General features: G+C 42.4%; 1 protein-coding gene across 1 annotated transcript in view; it reads left to right on the top strand.

Moving 5' to 3' along the window:
• Positions 1–3,920, top strand: part of LOC115113122 (tau-tubulin kinase 1-like) — a 34,342-nt gene extending 30,422 nt beyond the window's left edge. Inside the window, 3 exon segments of the mRNA XM_029640382.2 lie at positions 1,139–3,147; positions 3,384–3,505; positions 3,508–3,920. Coding sequence (XP_029496242.2) covers positions 1,139–3,147; positions 3,384–3,505; positions 3,508–3,920 — 2,544 coding nt within the window.
• Positions 3,921–14,804: the final 10,884 nt, after the last annotated feature.

Below are 14,804 nucleotides of genomic sequence, written 5' to 3'. Positions count from 1 at the left end.
TCATTGTAATGACTGGAATTGAGTCAATAGAATGGTACCAAATATCAAACACTTGGAGACAATATTTTTGACTCTGTTTCATTGGGGCCTCTTCTATGAAAGTCCTTCCTGACCAAATTCTTCCTAGGATGTATAATGATTTGCAGTACTTGCATACCTGTGCTTGTGATCTCCTCCAGTTCATTGCAGATAATGCATGTGTGCGGTGGGGTGGGTTGGCATGGGAATGTGTAAGATAATACAGTACCAATCATTATTTTCTAACACTTTGGAGTGAATGTAAAAGATGTCAACCATTATTTGAACAACATCGTGATCTGTGAGTGTCTTTCTCAGTAAAGGAGGACGGGACAGTCCCTATCGCCTTTTGTGAATATATTATAAGCATTTGTTTTTGTATCGCAATAACCCTGTAGAGTCATGTATTACATAATGTATTTAAAAGCATGTATATCAAGCAATTTTTTTCAATAAATGTTTAAAAACATGTATATTAGTACATTGCTGGATCAACAACATTGCAACACTTTAATGTCAGCATGTCATGTGATCTTGTATATCTGCTTCACACCTGTACATACATTTGGCAACACACTGTTTTTAATCATGGCTACACCTTGGCCACACTTGAAATCAAACCTGGTTTGAGCATTTTAAAAGAAAACAGAGAACATAACATGTACATACAGACAGTATGGACTTTCCGTGCCTTTTCTATCCATGGATGTAAACTATACTAGACAATCCTCAGACGCTTGTATACAACCAAAATATGATTAAAGGATTTGGGGAAGTACTTTGTGGAAATGTTGTCTTGCGTGAGCTGTTTTGATGCTAGGATAGTCATTTTAAATGTATCTGAATTTTTCTAATAGATTCATATTTTTAAGGTCATACACTGGTTCTGCTCTGCAACTGTTTACAGGTGTCTGCGTTCATATGTGTACTAAAGTCTTTGTGACGGTGTTCTTCAAATATGTTTGTTCTGTTTCATTTCCGTAACACATTGTTAGATAATACATCTGATATTTCATTATTATATACTGTATGTATTATGTCCTAGGCTTCAGGGAAAGTGTTTCCTTTCCTTTGATACTCATGTACTACAGCCAGCCTCTCTCTTTGTCATATGTTATAGGCCCAGGAGCAGATCAACACATACCAGGGTGGCAGTGTGGAGGACCAGAGAGAGAGACCTGACCTTACCATGCTGGCCCAGCATCGCATACATCGGGTGGACTTCCTCTCTGCCATGCTCACCGCCACCCTTCCACCTCTCCAAACCTCTTTTGAGGTTGGTTCCGGAACCCTTGTTGAGCAGGATCGTGATGGGGATATGAATGGGGCCGGGGTTGGGTCCAACGGTGTCGGGAGCCCCAAAAGTAGCGAGCACAGCCAGGATGGTGATGATGGAGCGCCCTCTACTCTCCTTGCAGACGAGCCTCCTCTGGACTACCCTCACCTGGTCTCTGCGGGAGTGGGGTTGGGGGGTGATCCGGACCTGGAGCTGGAGGAAGGCTCCAAGACCCTGGTGCTCTTCTCCCCTGGAGACATGAGGAAGTCCCTTGCCGTGGTGGGCGATCTGCCCCCTGACGATACCGCGAGCCACCAGGGGACCCTGGCAGCCGTCACACCCCAGTGCGAGCGAGCCCTGGGAGCTCTGGGAAGCCTGCTGGACATATCTGAGCCAGGTACTCTGTCCTCCCAGCTGAAGTCCGAGCCCAAATTGTCTTTGACAGCCGTCACTGCCATCCTGATCAATATGGCATCCAATGTGGTTGCTCCCACTAGCACATCCCCTCCTTTCACCAAAGTGGAGCGTACATTTCTCCACATTGCCGAGACCACCCACCATAATGTGATGAGCTCCTCGGGGACCCTGCAACCCAGGCTGCTGCTCCCTGGGCTGGTTGAGGAGCCCACAGCTGAACAGGAGGACTGCTTGGAGGGAGAGAAAGAGGAGGATGTCTCCGATGGAGAGAAAGAGAAAGGTAGAGAGAGCAGATCCAATGGGGACCTTTCAGAAAACGACGCTGAGAAGGGGACGGAGAGGGAGTCTGAAGGTGAGGTCCCAAAGACATACTACATACACAGGAGGCAGAGTCGATCAGAAGGCTATGTCTATGAGAAAGTCGAGGAAGGGGACGAAGAGAACAGGTTTGAGGAGAACATTCCAGAGAGCGACAAGGAGGATGAGAAAGATCCGGATGAGGAGAAGAGAGATGGTAGGTCCAAGGAGGAAGTTCCAGAGATAGAAACCCCAGGTTCCCCAGATGGAGACATGGCTAAGGAGGAGGAGGAAGAGGATGTTGCAAAGAAAGAGGTTGAGGAGTTAATCTCTCCAGAAAAAGAGAAGGAAGAAGAGACGGAACTTGGGGCGGAGGCTCCGCCAGAGATGCAGTCAAACCTCTCCTCTCCCATTCTCTGTCCCTCCGAAGAACCTGAAGCACAGGATGTCCTGGTCGTTTCCACAGAAACCAAGTTCTACTCTGAACAAGAGGATACCCCTATTGCCGTTTCCCCTGAGAAGGTGCCTGCCCAAGACGTGACAATGGCAGAGATGGAGAACCAGGTCCAGCTCAAACGAAACATTGAGGCTTCTCCACAAGAAGAACCTAAGGACTCTGGTGATCCAGAAACATTGGCAGTGCACCAGGTAGAGAGCAAAGACGTGGCAGAGACTAGCAAACAAACCAGGCCTCGTAAACTGAGCCGAATCCCGGTTCTCTCCCGGTCTGAGGAGGACACTGGCTCGGACCAGGACCAGTCGGCGGCGTCCCAGTCACTCAAGTCTCGTCAGAAGGCCAAGCGACCTCACCTAGCCCGGCTGGTCATGGAAAGGACACAAGGTCGTATGCTAAGACTGGCTTCTGTTTCCTCAGCTTCGTCTGTTGATGATTGCTGTAAAGCAGCAGCAGAGACTCAGTCGGAGGAAGACACCCATGATGAGGACGACTCTCTGCCCAGGAAGGAGAGGGGTGTTGGCTGGGAAAGGGAGAGGCGTGGCGGGCGTCAAAGAAGCAGGATACCCCGTCCCGTCACGCCTGTTAAGCTGCAGGGTCCCTCTGTTACAGCATCGGATGCCATCTCCCAAGCTGGCACCAATGCTAGTGTCCAAAAGCCACAACTTTCAACTGTATATACTAGGTGGGTTCAGTTATAACATATCTGACAGGAAACACATGCTCTTATCAATTCTCAATCTTCTGTCGACTGTGTTGTTCACCCTGTCCTTTGAATAATATTCTGCATGGATAATAATATTCATGTTATTTGAAAGACTCCATATTATAAACTCAAAGCATCCTTCTAGAACATAATTGAGGATTCAAAGCATCATTCTAGATCTCTGACTATTTCTGTGTTGTGTTTCTGTCTTTCAGGCATCAATCTCACAAACCCAGGACCCCAAGCATGAATGTTCCACTGCACCAGAGGTCCCAGACTCTGCAATCCCGACCTGGACCCGGGGCCGACTCCACCCTATTCTCCACCTCCCGAACCCCCTGCGTGGGGTCATCTTCCGAGCCCCTCACTCTGCATTCCCCTCCCCCCGTAGCCTCAGCACCTCCCCCCGCAGCTACTCCACCTCCCGGACCGACAGCCCCTCCCCTCAGCGCCCACGACGGGGGGCTGCAGTCACAGAGGTCCGTAGGCAGCTCATATCTGTGCGGGCGCAGACTGCACTTCCGCTAAAACCCAGACCGCCTCAGACCGAGGACTCCTCCGCCACTGGGATGACCAGAAGGCGAGGCAAATTTTACCCATCGTCATCTACATCCACACCCACTAAGGGGAAGTCAGATGCTTCTGAGAGCAAGACAGCCACCAGATAATATAGGCTAGCCCAGGGCAATCTATATATCAGTCTATCCAAACCTCACTTCACACACCCCTTTATCTACTGTATGTCAGAGTAACTCCACAACCACAAATGTGTTTGTCGCAAATTGTGCAAAAACGCTTTGTTTTAACTCTCAGCTTAAGAATACAAAGAGGGGTCTGCTTCAAATTACAATTAAGCCCAAGAACAAAACAAGTAATAGGGAGCACTAGGCAGCGGTGTGACCCCCAACGCCGCACAGGCTAGGGAAGTGGGTGTTACTAGCCTCTTTCTGCAGCTAAGGCCTCCCTGCTCCAGTCTAGGAACATGTTCTTTAGCAGGGTTCGAATTACACATTGACTCTTGATGTCTCTGCACGACAATGGTGCCCAACGTCCATGTTGTTGACAAATGTGGGGTCCCCGTTTGTTATGGGGGGGGGGGTCCCCTAGCCCCTCTGTAATTAAATCCTGATCCTGGAGGAATCTAATGGAGTCTGACTCAGTACAACAGCCCTCAAAAGCCTTAATAAGACCTGTTCTAAGACCTGTTCCTATCTGCTCCTCCCATCACAAACGCTTCCAGGGACAAAACAAGAACTGTAACAGGAGAGCAGCAGCCTCATCTGATCTTACTGACTAGTTTGCGTAAAGAAGTGCTTTAAATTAGTGTGATATGAACATAATACATAGCTAAATTATAGGGTTCACTTTATATAGGTCAGACCTCAGAAGTAATTTAGGTAACACTTTATTTGACGCTCCTTCTTATGAAGGGTTATCGACTGTTGTATTGCTTTACAAGCATTCATATCACCTTAAAGATTAAGTCAAATAAACTGTACAATAAAGCAATAAGGTGCCAGAGACTGTTATATATCATTAATGTCTCTCTCATGCCTTATTACCTGTATTGTAAAGTTTCACAATGCTCAATGACTGTATCTATGAGCTGCATTCATGTTTTAAAGCGTTATAACACATAAGGGGGATCAAGTAAAGTTTTACCTTCATGTACATAAGAATCAGATCTGAAATGGTGTTTGATTATAAAAAGGCAATGTGCAGTTTACACTTGGCGTTATTATTTATCTCTCACACCCAATCAGGGACTATCACAGCTGGTAAGTCTGCATTTGGAGTGAAAAAGTGTGCCGTATCATTGATAACCATTATAGAGTATTTATTATACAGTCTTATTAAGCCCTATGAATGCATCTATAAAGTGCTATGAATGTGCTTATTAGACAATATAATACTTCACGGGGAACTGCTTCAAGTGTTACTAAATGGTACCTACAGTAGGCCTATATCGCCATTTGAAATAGCGGTAATACTACATTAAGTAAAGTATTACAGAAATAAGTGTCATTATTACTCTTTCTTTGTTCATTGAGATAGAACAGGATTTTGGGGGGAATCGAAATGAATGCGTTTTGCAAGATAAAGTCGATGTATCTACTTGTGGCTTTGTAATGTGTTCTTGTCTACCTCGGGAGATGGTTTCACCCAGATATGATCACAAGTGGCTTTTCTTTAGGGGAATTCACTGGATGTACCCAGAGATGAACATTACGTGCCAAATGGCACCTTATTCCCTATATAGTGCACTACTTTTGACCAGGGCTCATAGGGGTCTGTTTAAAAGTACTGCACTAAATAGGGAGTTGAGTGCCATTTGGGGCGCATTTTAAATCAGAAACAAATTTGAAGATAGATACTGTGGAATGTGTCCAAATGAACATGATTTCTGTTATTTTTGTATTACAGCTAATACGCATGGATAGGGGGTGCTAGCTATACAGTTTCACAGAATCTTTACTTCAGGTGTAAAATCATCAGTCAATCATTCACATTTCAGAGATTTAGCTAATTCCTTGTTTTTTTTTCAGTTACAAAGAACTATTATTCTGAACATATATGTCCCCTTACTACATGCTGCATATTAAAAATGTCACTGTAGAATATGATTTATTTTGCATTTTAAATGTCACTGTTTATTTGTCTTCTCTTACTGTTAGTCTGCACTTCACATAAAACGTGTTACCATTTAACTTCATAAATCATCATTTCTCTCAACAAATGACAAGGATAATGCAACTTACAATATAGCGATACATCTACAATAGTACAATGCAACGTTTTAAAATTAATTTATTTTGCTTCGTACAATATCCCAACAACAATACCACAACAAAATGTATTGAGCCATTTAGTAGGACATGCAATCAGGTAGAGCTGCTATGTGATGTGTCAATCATTCACAGTTTAATGAGAAGCCATTTCATTGGCTCACACCAATAAAAGTTTGCTTTTAATTGGTCCATCTATAGTGAGCACCAATTAGCACTTCTAAGAAATGTGCCATGCCTTGCCATTGAAATATACTGGTGTTCTATAATAATTTACCCATAGTGTATTGTACATAATATAGTTACTTCTAGAGACAAGAAGTTATCTTTATTTTTATTTGATAAATCAAGTATTTAGAAAAAAATGTGTAATTGCTTTTGTTTCACTTACTTTCATTTTCAGAAGTGTCAAATTGTTGAACGAGACCTCAAGCTTTAACAATACTGCTTCATTCAAACTAACAAGTCAAAATGTGTTTAAAATTTCTGTGGTGTTAAATATACAGCATTTGTTTAGTTTGACATTATTCAAAATAATGTTTGTGAGAAAGAGAACTTATGGAAAGTTATCAGAACAAATACTTGCAGCAACTACAACATTCATAATTAAATATGGTATGTAAATTGAAGTGCAACGAAATGCTAACCAATCAAGGGTATTACGGACTACATGTACCTACATTTTAAAGAACATCAAGATAAAGTATCCAATGTAAACAGTGAACTATTGTACATGTACTTAATCTTTAACTTTGATTAAAGATCTATCTAAAAACAAAAGTAATGAATTGATGAATACATAAAATGATGGTAGGAAGAGGGAGAAATTATATTATTCTGTTATGGGTACATTCAAGACGTTCTCTGTCCTCCATCCACGTTTACTTATCTGGACTATTGATCTTCCCAATCTAGGACAGACTTTGCATGAATGTGTTTCATTAATTAAATCATTATCAAATAAACTGCTTATTATATGAACTAGCTTGCTGACAAGTTATCTATTTCATCAATGATGACCGAAAATAAAGACCTGCTTCGTTCATGTTGGTATTGACCATTGTCTTGGTTTGAATCGATTGCCTTGTTTAGCTCACCAACCTGGATACCCTACATGTAGATTCTTTGCATTATGGTGGCATATACATTTCATATTGGTTTTCCAAACTGGTATTACACCTTTTATATATGTAACATGCACAACATTCTAACAATCGTTGCAGTGAAATTATGCACTGAAATGTGTCTAATGTATGCTATGGTTTAAAAGAACTCAAACAAATGGCGAATATTCTGTGTTCAGATGTTCTAGGATTTTATTAACATGTAAAGGAAAGAGTGCCACCTAGTGAAAAAGATGCACCTTTGCTTTTGTTCTGTTCACGTCATAGTCAAGTACAGTCACGTCTAATATTATTGGCACCCTTGATAAAAATGAGCTAAAAATAAATATTTCAAATACTGAGCTATATTGTAAGCTCAAATAAATTGAGAAATTATCTTATTTTATACTAACACAGTTGCTCAGAGACAGACATTTTCTTTAACAAGTAATTTAAATTAAAAAGATATGTCAAAAAATGATTGGCACCCCTGTTTTCAGTACTCTGCACCCTCCCTTTGCGAGGATAACGGCACTGAGCCTTTTTCAAAAATATTTTATGAGATTAGATAACACATTGGGAGGGATCTTAGACCATTCCTCCACACAGAATCTTTCCAGATCCTTGATATCCTTCATCTGCACTTAATTAAGTTCATGATGCCGTTGCCCTTTAAACCTGTTAAACTCTGAGTGGTTGTTTTGGACCAGTGCGTTTGGGGGATATATCATTTGAAAGCTACAGTCCTTGTCTTTTTGAAAATTGAACCCAGGTCTTACTGCTGGCAATGTCATAGGAATCTTCCCCCACCACCCCCTCCTCATGAAGGCCTTAAATCATTTGCTGTGGTCATATTCATAGTATATGAAATGTAGGTCAAGTCACCAAAAGTGGCAACATTTAGTATGCATGGGAAGGGTACACCCTGATGGTCATTGTAAAGCGAGTCATTTCCTTCTCCATCCACATTACTTTGTGTGCATCCTCCACATGCGCCGTTGTTCTAGCTCATTGTTTACAATAGGAAAAGTAAATAGGAAAATAAGTTTGACGTTTCCTCACCTGTCTGTGTCTTCTTTTTTTCAACAAACTCCAAAAAGGAAAAGCCCTGATGACTAAGGTCATTGTAAGATGTCAGGCTTGAAAATCCATTAGGCCATTTTGGCACAGTCACTCAAATCAAATCAAATGTTATTGGTCACATACACATGGTTAGCAGATGTTAATGCGAGTGTAGCGAAATGCTTGTGCTTCTAGTTTTGACCGTGCAGTAATATCTAACAAGTAATCTAACAATTTCACAACAACTACCTTATACACACAAGTGTAAAGGAATTAATAAGAATATGTACATATAAATATATGGATGAGCAATGGCAGTGTGGCATTGGCAAGATGCAGTAGATGGTATAGAGTACAGTATATACAGTTGAAGTCAGAAGTTTACATACACTTAGGTTGGCGTCATTAAAACTCGTTTTTCATCCACTCCACAAATTTCTTGTTAACAAACTATAGTTTTGGGAAGTCGGTTAGGACATCTACTTTGTGCATGACACAAGTAATTTTTCCAACAATTGTTTACACACAGATTATTTCACATATAATTCACTGTATCACAATTCCAGTGGGTCAGAAGTTTACATACAGTTGACTGTGCCTTTAAACAGCTTGGACAATTCCAGAAAATGATATCATGGCTTTAGAAGCTTCTGATAGGCTAATTGACATCATTTGAGTCCATTGGAGGTGTACCTATGGATGTATTTCAAGGCCTACCTTCAAACTCAGCACCTCTTTGCTTGACATCATGGGAAATCAAAAGAAATCAGCCAAGACCTCAGAAAAAAATTGGAGACCTCCACAAGTCTGATTCATCCTTGGGAGCAATTTCCAAATGCCTGAAGGTACCACGTTCATCTGTAAAAACAATAGTATGCAAGTATAAACACCATGGGACCACGCAGCCGTCTTACCGCTCAAGAAGGAGACACGTTCTGTCTCCTAGAGATGAATGTACTTTGGTGCGAAAAGTGCAAATCAATCCCAGAACCACAGAAAAGGACCTTGTGAAGATGCTGGAGGAAACAGGTACAAAAGTATCAATATCCACAGTAAAACGAGTCCTATATCGACATAACCTGAAAGGCCACTTAACAAGGAAGAAGCCATTGCTCCAAAACCGCCATAAAAGAGCCAGACTACTGTTTGCAACTGCACATGAGGACAAAGATCGTACTTTTTGGAGAAAGGTCCTCTGGTTTGATGAAACAAAAATAGAACTGTTTGGCCATAATGACCATCGTTATGTTTGGAGGAAAAAGGGGGAGGCTTGCAAGCTGAAGAACACCATCCCAACCGTTTTTGCACAGGGGTGGCAGCATTATGTTGTGGGTGTGCTTTGCTGCAGGAGGGACTGGTGCACTTCACAAAATAGATGGCAACATGAGGGAGGAAAATTATGTGGATATATTGAAGCAACATCTCAAGACATCAGCCAGGAAGTTAAAGCTTGGTCGCAAGTGGGTCTTCCAAATGGACAATGACGCCAAGCATACTTCCAAAGTTGTGGCAAAATGGCTTAAGGACAACAAAGTCAAGGAATTGGAGTGGCAATCACAAAGCCCTGACCTCAATCCTATAGACAATTTGTGGGCAGAACTGAAAAAGTGTGTGTGAGCAAGGAGATCTACAAACCAACTTATTGTGGGGAGCTTGTGGAAGGCTACCCGAAACATTTGACCCAAGTTAAACAATTCAATGGCAATGCTACCAAATACTAATTGAGTGTATGTAAACTTCTGACCCACTGGGAATGTGATGAAAGAACTAAAAGCTGAAATAAATCATTCTCTCTACTATTATTCTGACATTTCACATTCGTAAAATGAAGTGGTGATCCTAACTGACCTAAAACACGGAATCTTTACTAGGATTAAATGTCAGCTATTGTGAAAAACTGAATTTAAATGTATTGGCTAAGGTCTATGTAAACTTCCGACTTCAACTGTACATATGAGATGAGTAATGTAGGGTATGTAAACATTATATAAAGTGGCATTGTTTAAAGTTACTAGTGATACATTTATTTCATCCAATTCTTTTATTATTCAAGTGGCTAGAGTCAGTATGTTGGCAGCATGTTGGCAGTATGTTGGCAGCAGCCACTCAATATTAGTGATGGCTATTTAACAGTCTAATGGCCTTGATTTGTTCTGACCTCGCCTTCTGGATGATAGCAGGGGTGAATAGGCAGTGGCTCGTGTGGTTGTTGTCCTTGATGATCTTTTTGGCCTTCCTGTGACATTGGGTGGTGTAGATGTCCTGGAGGGCAGGTAGTTTGCCCCCAGTGATGCGTTGTGCAGACCTCACTACCCTCTGGAGAACCTTACGGTTGTGGGCGGAGCAGTTGCCGTACCAGGCGGTGATACAGCCCGACAGGATGCTCTCGATTGTGCATCTGTAAAAGTTTGAGTGACTGTGAGTTTTTTCGGTGACAAGCCAAATTTATTCAGCCTCCTGAGGTTGAAGAGGCACTGTTGCACCTTCTTCACCATGCTGTCTGTGTGGGTGGACCATTTCAGTATGTCCGTGGTGTGTAAGCCGAGGAACTTAAAACTTTCTACCTTCTCCACTACTGTCCCGTCAATGTGGATAGGGGGGTGCTCCCTCTGCTGTTTCCTGAAGTCCAGGATCATCTCTATTTTGTTGACGTTGAGTGTGAGGTTATTTTCCTGACACCACACTCCGAGGGCCCTCACCTCCTCCCTGTAGGCCGTCTCGTTGGTGTTGGTAATCAAGCCTACCACTGTAGTGTCGTCTGCAAACTTGATGATGGAGTTGGAGGCGTGCATGGCCACCCAGTCGTGGGTGAACATGGAGTACAGGAGAGGGCTGATAACGCACCCTTGTGGGGCCCCGGTGTTGGGGATCAGCAGGGTGGAGATGTTGATTCCTACCCTCACCACCTGGGGGCGGCCCGTCAGAAAGTACAGGAACCCAGTTACACAGGGCGGGGTCGAGACCCAGGGTCTCAAGCTTAATGATGAGTTTGGAGGGTACTATGGTGTTAAATGCTGAGCTTTAATCGATAAACAGCATTCTTACATAGGTATTGTCCAGATGGGTTAGGGCAGTGTGATTGCGATTGCGTCGTTTGTGGACCTATTGGGGCGGTAAATTAATTGGAGTGGGTCTAGGGTGTCAGGTAGGGCGGAGGTGATATGATCCTTAACTAGTCTCTCAAAGCACTTCATGAGTGAGTGCTATGGGGGCGATAGTCGTTTAGCTCAGTTACCTTAGCCTTCTTGGGAACAGGAACAATGGTGGCCCTCTTGAAGCATGTGGGGACAGAAGACTGGGATAGGGATTGATTGAATATGTCCATAAACACACCAGCCAGCTGGTCTGCGCATGCTCTGAGGACGCGGCTAGGGATGCCGTCTGGGCCGGCAGCCTTGTGAGGGTTAACATGTTTAAATGTTTTACTCACGTTGGCTGTGGTGGAGAGCCCGCAGGCCAAACCTTCATACCATAAACGCTAACCGGTACACACAGCCTACATCGTTGTCACCATATTTGCTAACGTCATAATCAACATAGCTAGCTAGTAGAACTAGAGTGTTAGTAAACCCCCTACAATCATGCAGTACAGTGTACAGCAAGCAGTTTACCAGTTACAATTGCGGACCCCGGTGGCAGTAAATTAATAAAACCAAAAGCTTACCTTGACTTGGAAGAGTCAAGAAGGAAATGGCAGAGCAATTTCCACATAGTGCATCTTCAAGTGAAAGTTTTTTTTAAATACAACAAAATATAGCTAGCTCTCTCTCTCCAAAACTTTTCAACTACTGTCTTTCTCTCTCTTTATGCACTGCAGTGCAAGCTAGCTGTACCTTGTTTTAATTGTATTTATTTGTATTTAACGTTTATTTAACTAGGCAAGTCAGTTAAAACTTCTTCGGGATCGGTGTCCAGTCCACGGGATGGTTGAGATTAACGTAGGCTAATGCAATTAGCATGAGGTTGTAAGTAAAAAGAACAAGTCCCAGCACATAGACATATCTGATATTGGCAGAAAGCTTAAATTCTTGTTAATCTAACTGCACTGTCCAATTTACAGTAGCTATTACAGTAAAATAATACCATGCTATTGTTTGAGGAGAGTGCACAATTTTGAACATGAAAAGTTATTAATAAACAAATTAGGCACATTTAGGCAGTCTGGGTACAACATTTTGAACAAAAATGCAAAGGTTCATTGGATCAGTCTAAAACGTTGCACATACACTGCTGCCATCTCGTGGTCAAAATTTAAATTGCACTTGGACTGGCCTTTCTCTTGCATTTTAAAGATGATGGTACAAAAAAAATACATAAGAACTGTTGGTTTTTTCTTTGTATTATCTTTTACCAGATCGATTGTGTTATATTCTCCTACATTCCTTTAACATTTCCACAAACTTCAAAGAGCCCTTGCTTCAAGGCCTGAGCTACATGCAGTTAGACGGGTATGTCATTTTAGGCAACAAAAAAAAAAAAAGAAAAAAAGGGGAGGATCCTTTTAAGAACAAATTCAAATATTTTACAATGATGGCCTACCCCGGCCAAACCCTCCCCTAACCTGGATGACGCTGTGCCAATTGTGCGTCGCCCTATGGGACTCCCAACCACAGCCGGTTGGGATACAGCCGGAATATGCTTTCAGTATTAGATTCATTCTCTGATCCTTTGATTGGGTGGACAACATGTCAGTTCATGTGGCAAGAGCTCTGACAGGTTGGAGGACTGAAGTTGTCATAATTACTGTGTAAGTCTATGTAAGGGGGTGAGTACCATAATCCTCCTAGGTTTTGTATTGAAGTCAACGTACCCAGAGGAGGACTGAAACTAGCTGTCCTCCGGCTACACCATAGTGCTACTCCAGAGAGTACTGTTGAGGCTATTGTAGACCTTCATTGCAAAACAGTGTGTTTTAATCAATTATTTGGTGATGCAAATTTACAATGAACAAAAATATAAAGGCAACATGTAAAGTGTTCGTCCCATTTTTCATGAGCTGAAATAAAATATCCCATAAATGTTTCATACACACAAAAAACATATTTATCTAAACTTTTGTGCACAAATTTGTTCACATCCTATGTCTGTGCATATGAATAGGATAGGGAAGGAGGATGAATATGAATATGTGGAGGTGGGCGGGTGGGCGGGAGAGAATGGGTGTATGGAGGCATAGGGTGTCTTGTTTTGCCCACATTATACAAAACAATAAAATGCAGTACTACAGGATATTTCTTAATTAATGTAGCTCTTTATTAGCTAGCTACAACTGGCATGTTCACGTATCTCCAACCATGATCAACCGACCATGACCTAACCATCTGGGTGGTCTTATCCAACAGATACGGCGGTAAAATACCGCCATTTAAAACTTGTAAACCTGTTGTAAGAGTTCTGGAAAGATTGGAAAGGATGTTGAATCATTGTTTGTCATTACAACTAAGATTTAATCATGGTTATTGGTGAGAATGGAGAGGGGCTATATCCGGGGGATTGGGATCAGGTGACTGGTAGGGCATCAGACACTTCTCCGAGGTGTGAGTGGGGCCTCCACTCATTCCATTTCAGTCTCTCGGAGGATCCACTCAGTCCAAGTAGACCCCCACCAGCCAAAATACTTCAATTTAATTTATAAGCTAATACTCATATTAAACATCTCCAATCCAAAATTAAATCTAGAATCGGCTTCTTATTTCGCAACAAAGCCTGCTTCACTCAAGCCGCCAAACATACCCTCGTAAAACTGACTATCCTACCGATCCTTGACTTCGGCTATGTATTTACAAAATAGCTTCCAATACTCTACTCAGCAAACTGGATGCAGTCTATCACAGTGCCATCCATTCTGTCACCAAAGCCCCTTATACCACCCAACACTGCGACCTGTATGCTCTAGTCGGCTGGCCCTCGCTACAGAAGCTTGTTTCTCATGGTCTGAGAGTCTGTAGGTGCCTTTTGGCAAACTCCAAGTGGGCTGTCATGTGCCTTTACTGCGGAGTGGCATCCGTCTGGTCACTCTACCATAAAGGCCTGATTGGTGGAGTGATGCGGAGATGGTTGTCCTTCTGGAAGGTTCTCCCATCTCCACAGAGGAACCCTAGTGCTCTGTCAGAGTGACCATCGGGTTCTTGTTCACCTCCCTGACAAAGAACCTTCTCCTCCAATTGCTCAGTTTGAGTCTTGGTGGTTCCAAACTTCTTCCATTGAAGAATGATGGAGGCCACTGTGTTCTTGGGGACCTTCAATGCTACAAAATTGTTTTGGTATCCTTCCCCAGATCTGTGCCTCGACACAATCCTGTCTCGGAGCTCTACGGGCAAATCCATCGACCTCATGGCTTGGTTTTTGTTCTGACATACACTGTCAATTGTGGGACCTTATATAGACAGGTGTGTGCCTTTCAAAATCATGTCCAATCAATTGAATTTACCACAGGTGGACTCCAATCAAGTTGTAGAAACATCTCAAGGATGATCAATGGAAACAGGATGCACCTGAGCTCAATTTCGAGTCTCATAGCAAAGGGTCTGAATTCTTATGTACATAAGGTATTTCTGTTTAGTTTTTTATAATTTCGCAAAAAAAACTAAAAACCTGTTTTCACTTTGTCCATATGGGGTATTGTGTGTAGATTGATGAGGATTTTTACTTATTTAATCCATTTTAGAATAAGGCTGTAACGTAA

The sequence above is a fragment of the Oncorhynchus nerka genome, linkage group LG28, assembly GCF_034236695.1.
Source record: "Oncorhynchus nerka isolate Pitt River linkage group LG28, Oner_Uvic_2.0, whole genome shotgun sequence".
Classification (NCBI taxonomy): Eukaryota; Metazoa; Chordata; class Actinopteri; order Salmoniformes; family Salmonidae; genus Oncorhynchus; species Oncorhynchus nerka.
The sequence above is the reverse complement of the archived record's forward strand: the minus strand, read 5'-3'. Positions and strand labels throughout refer to the sequence as shown.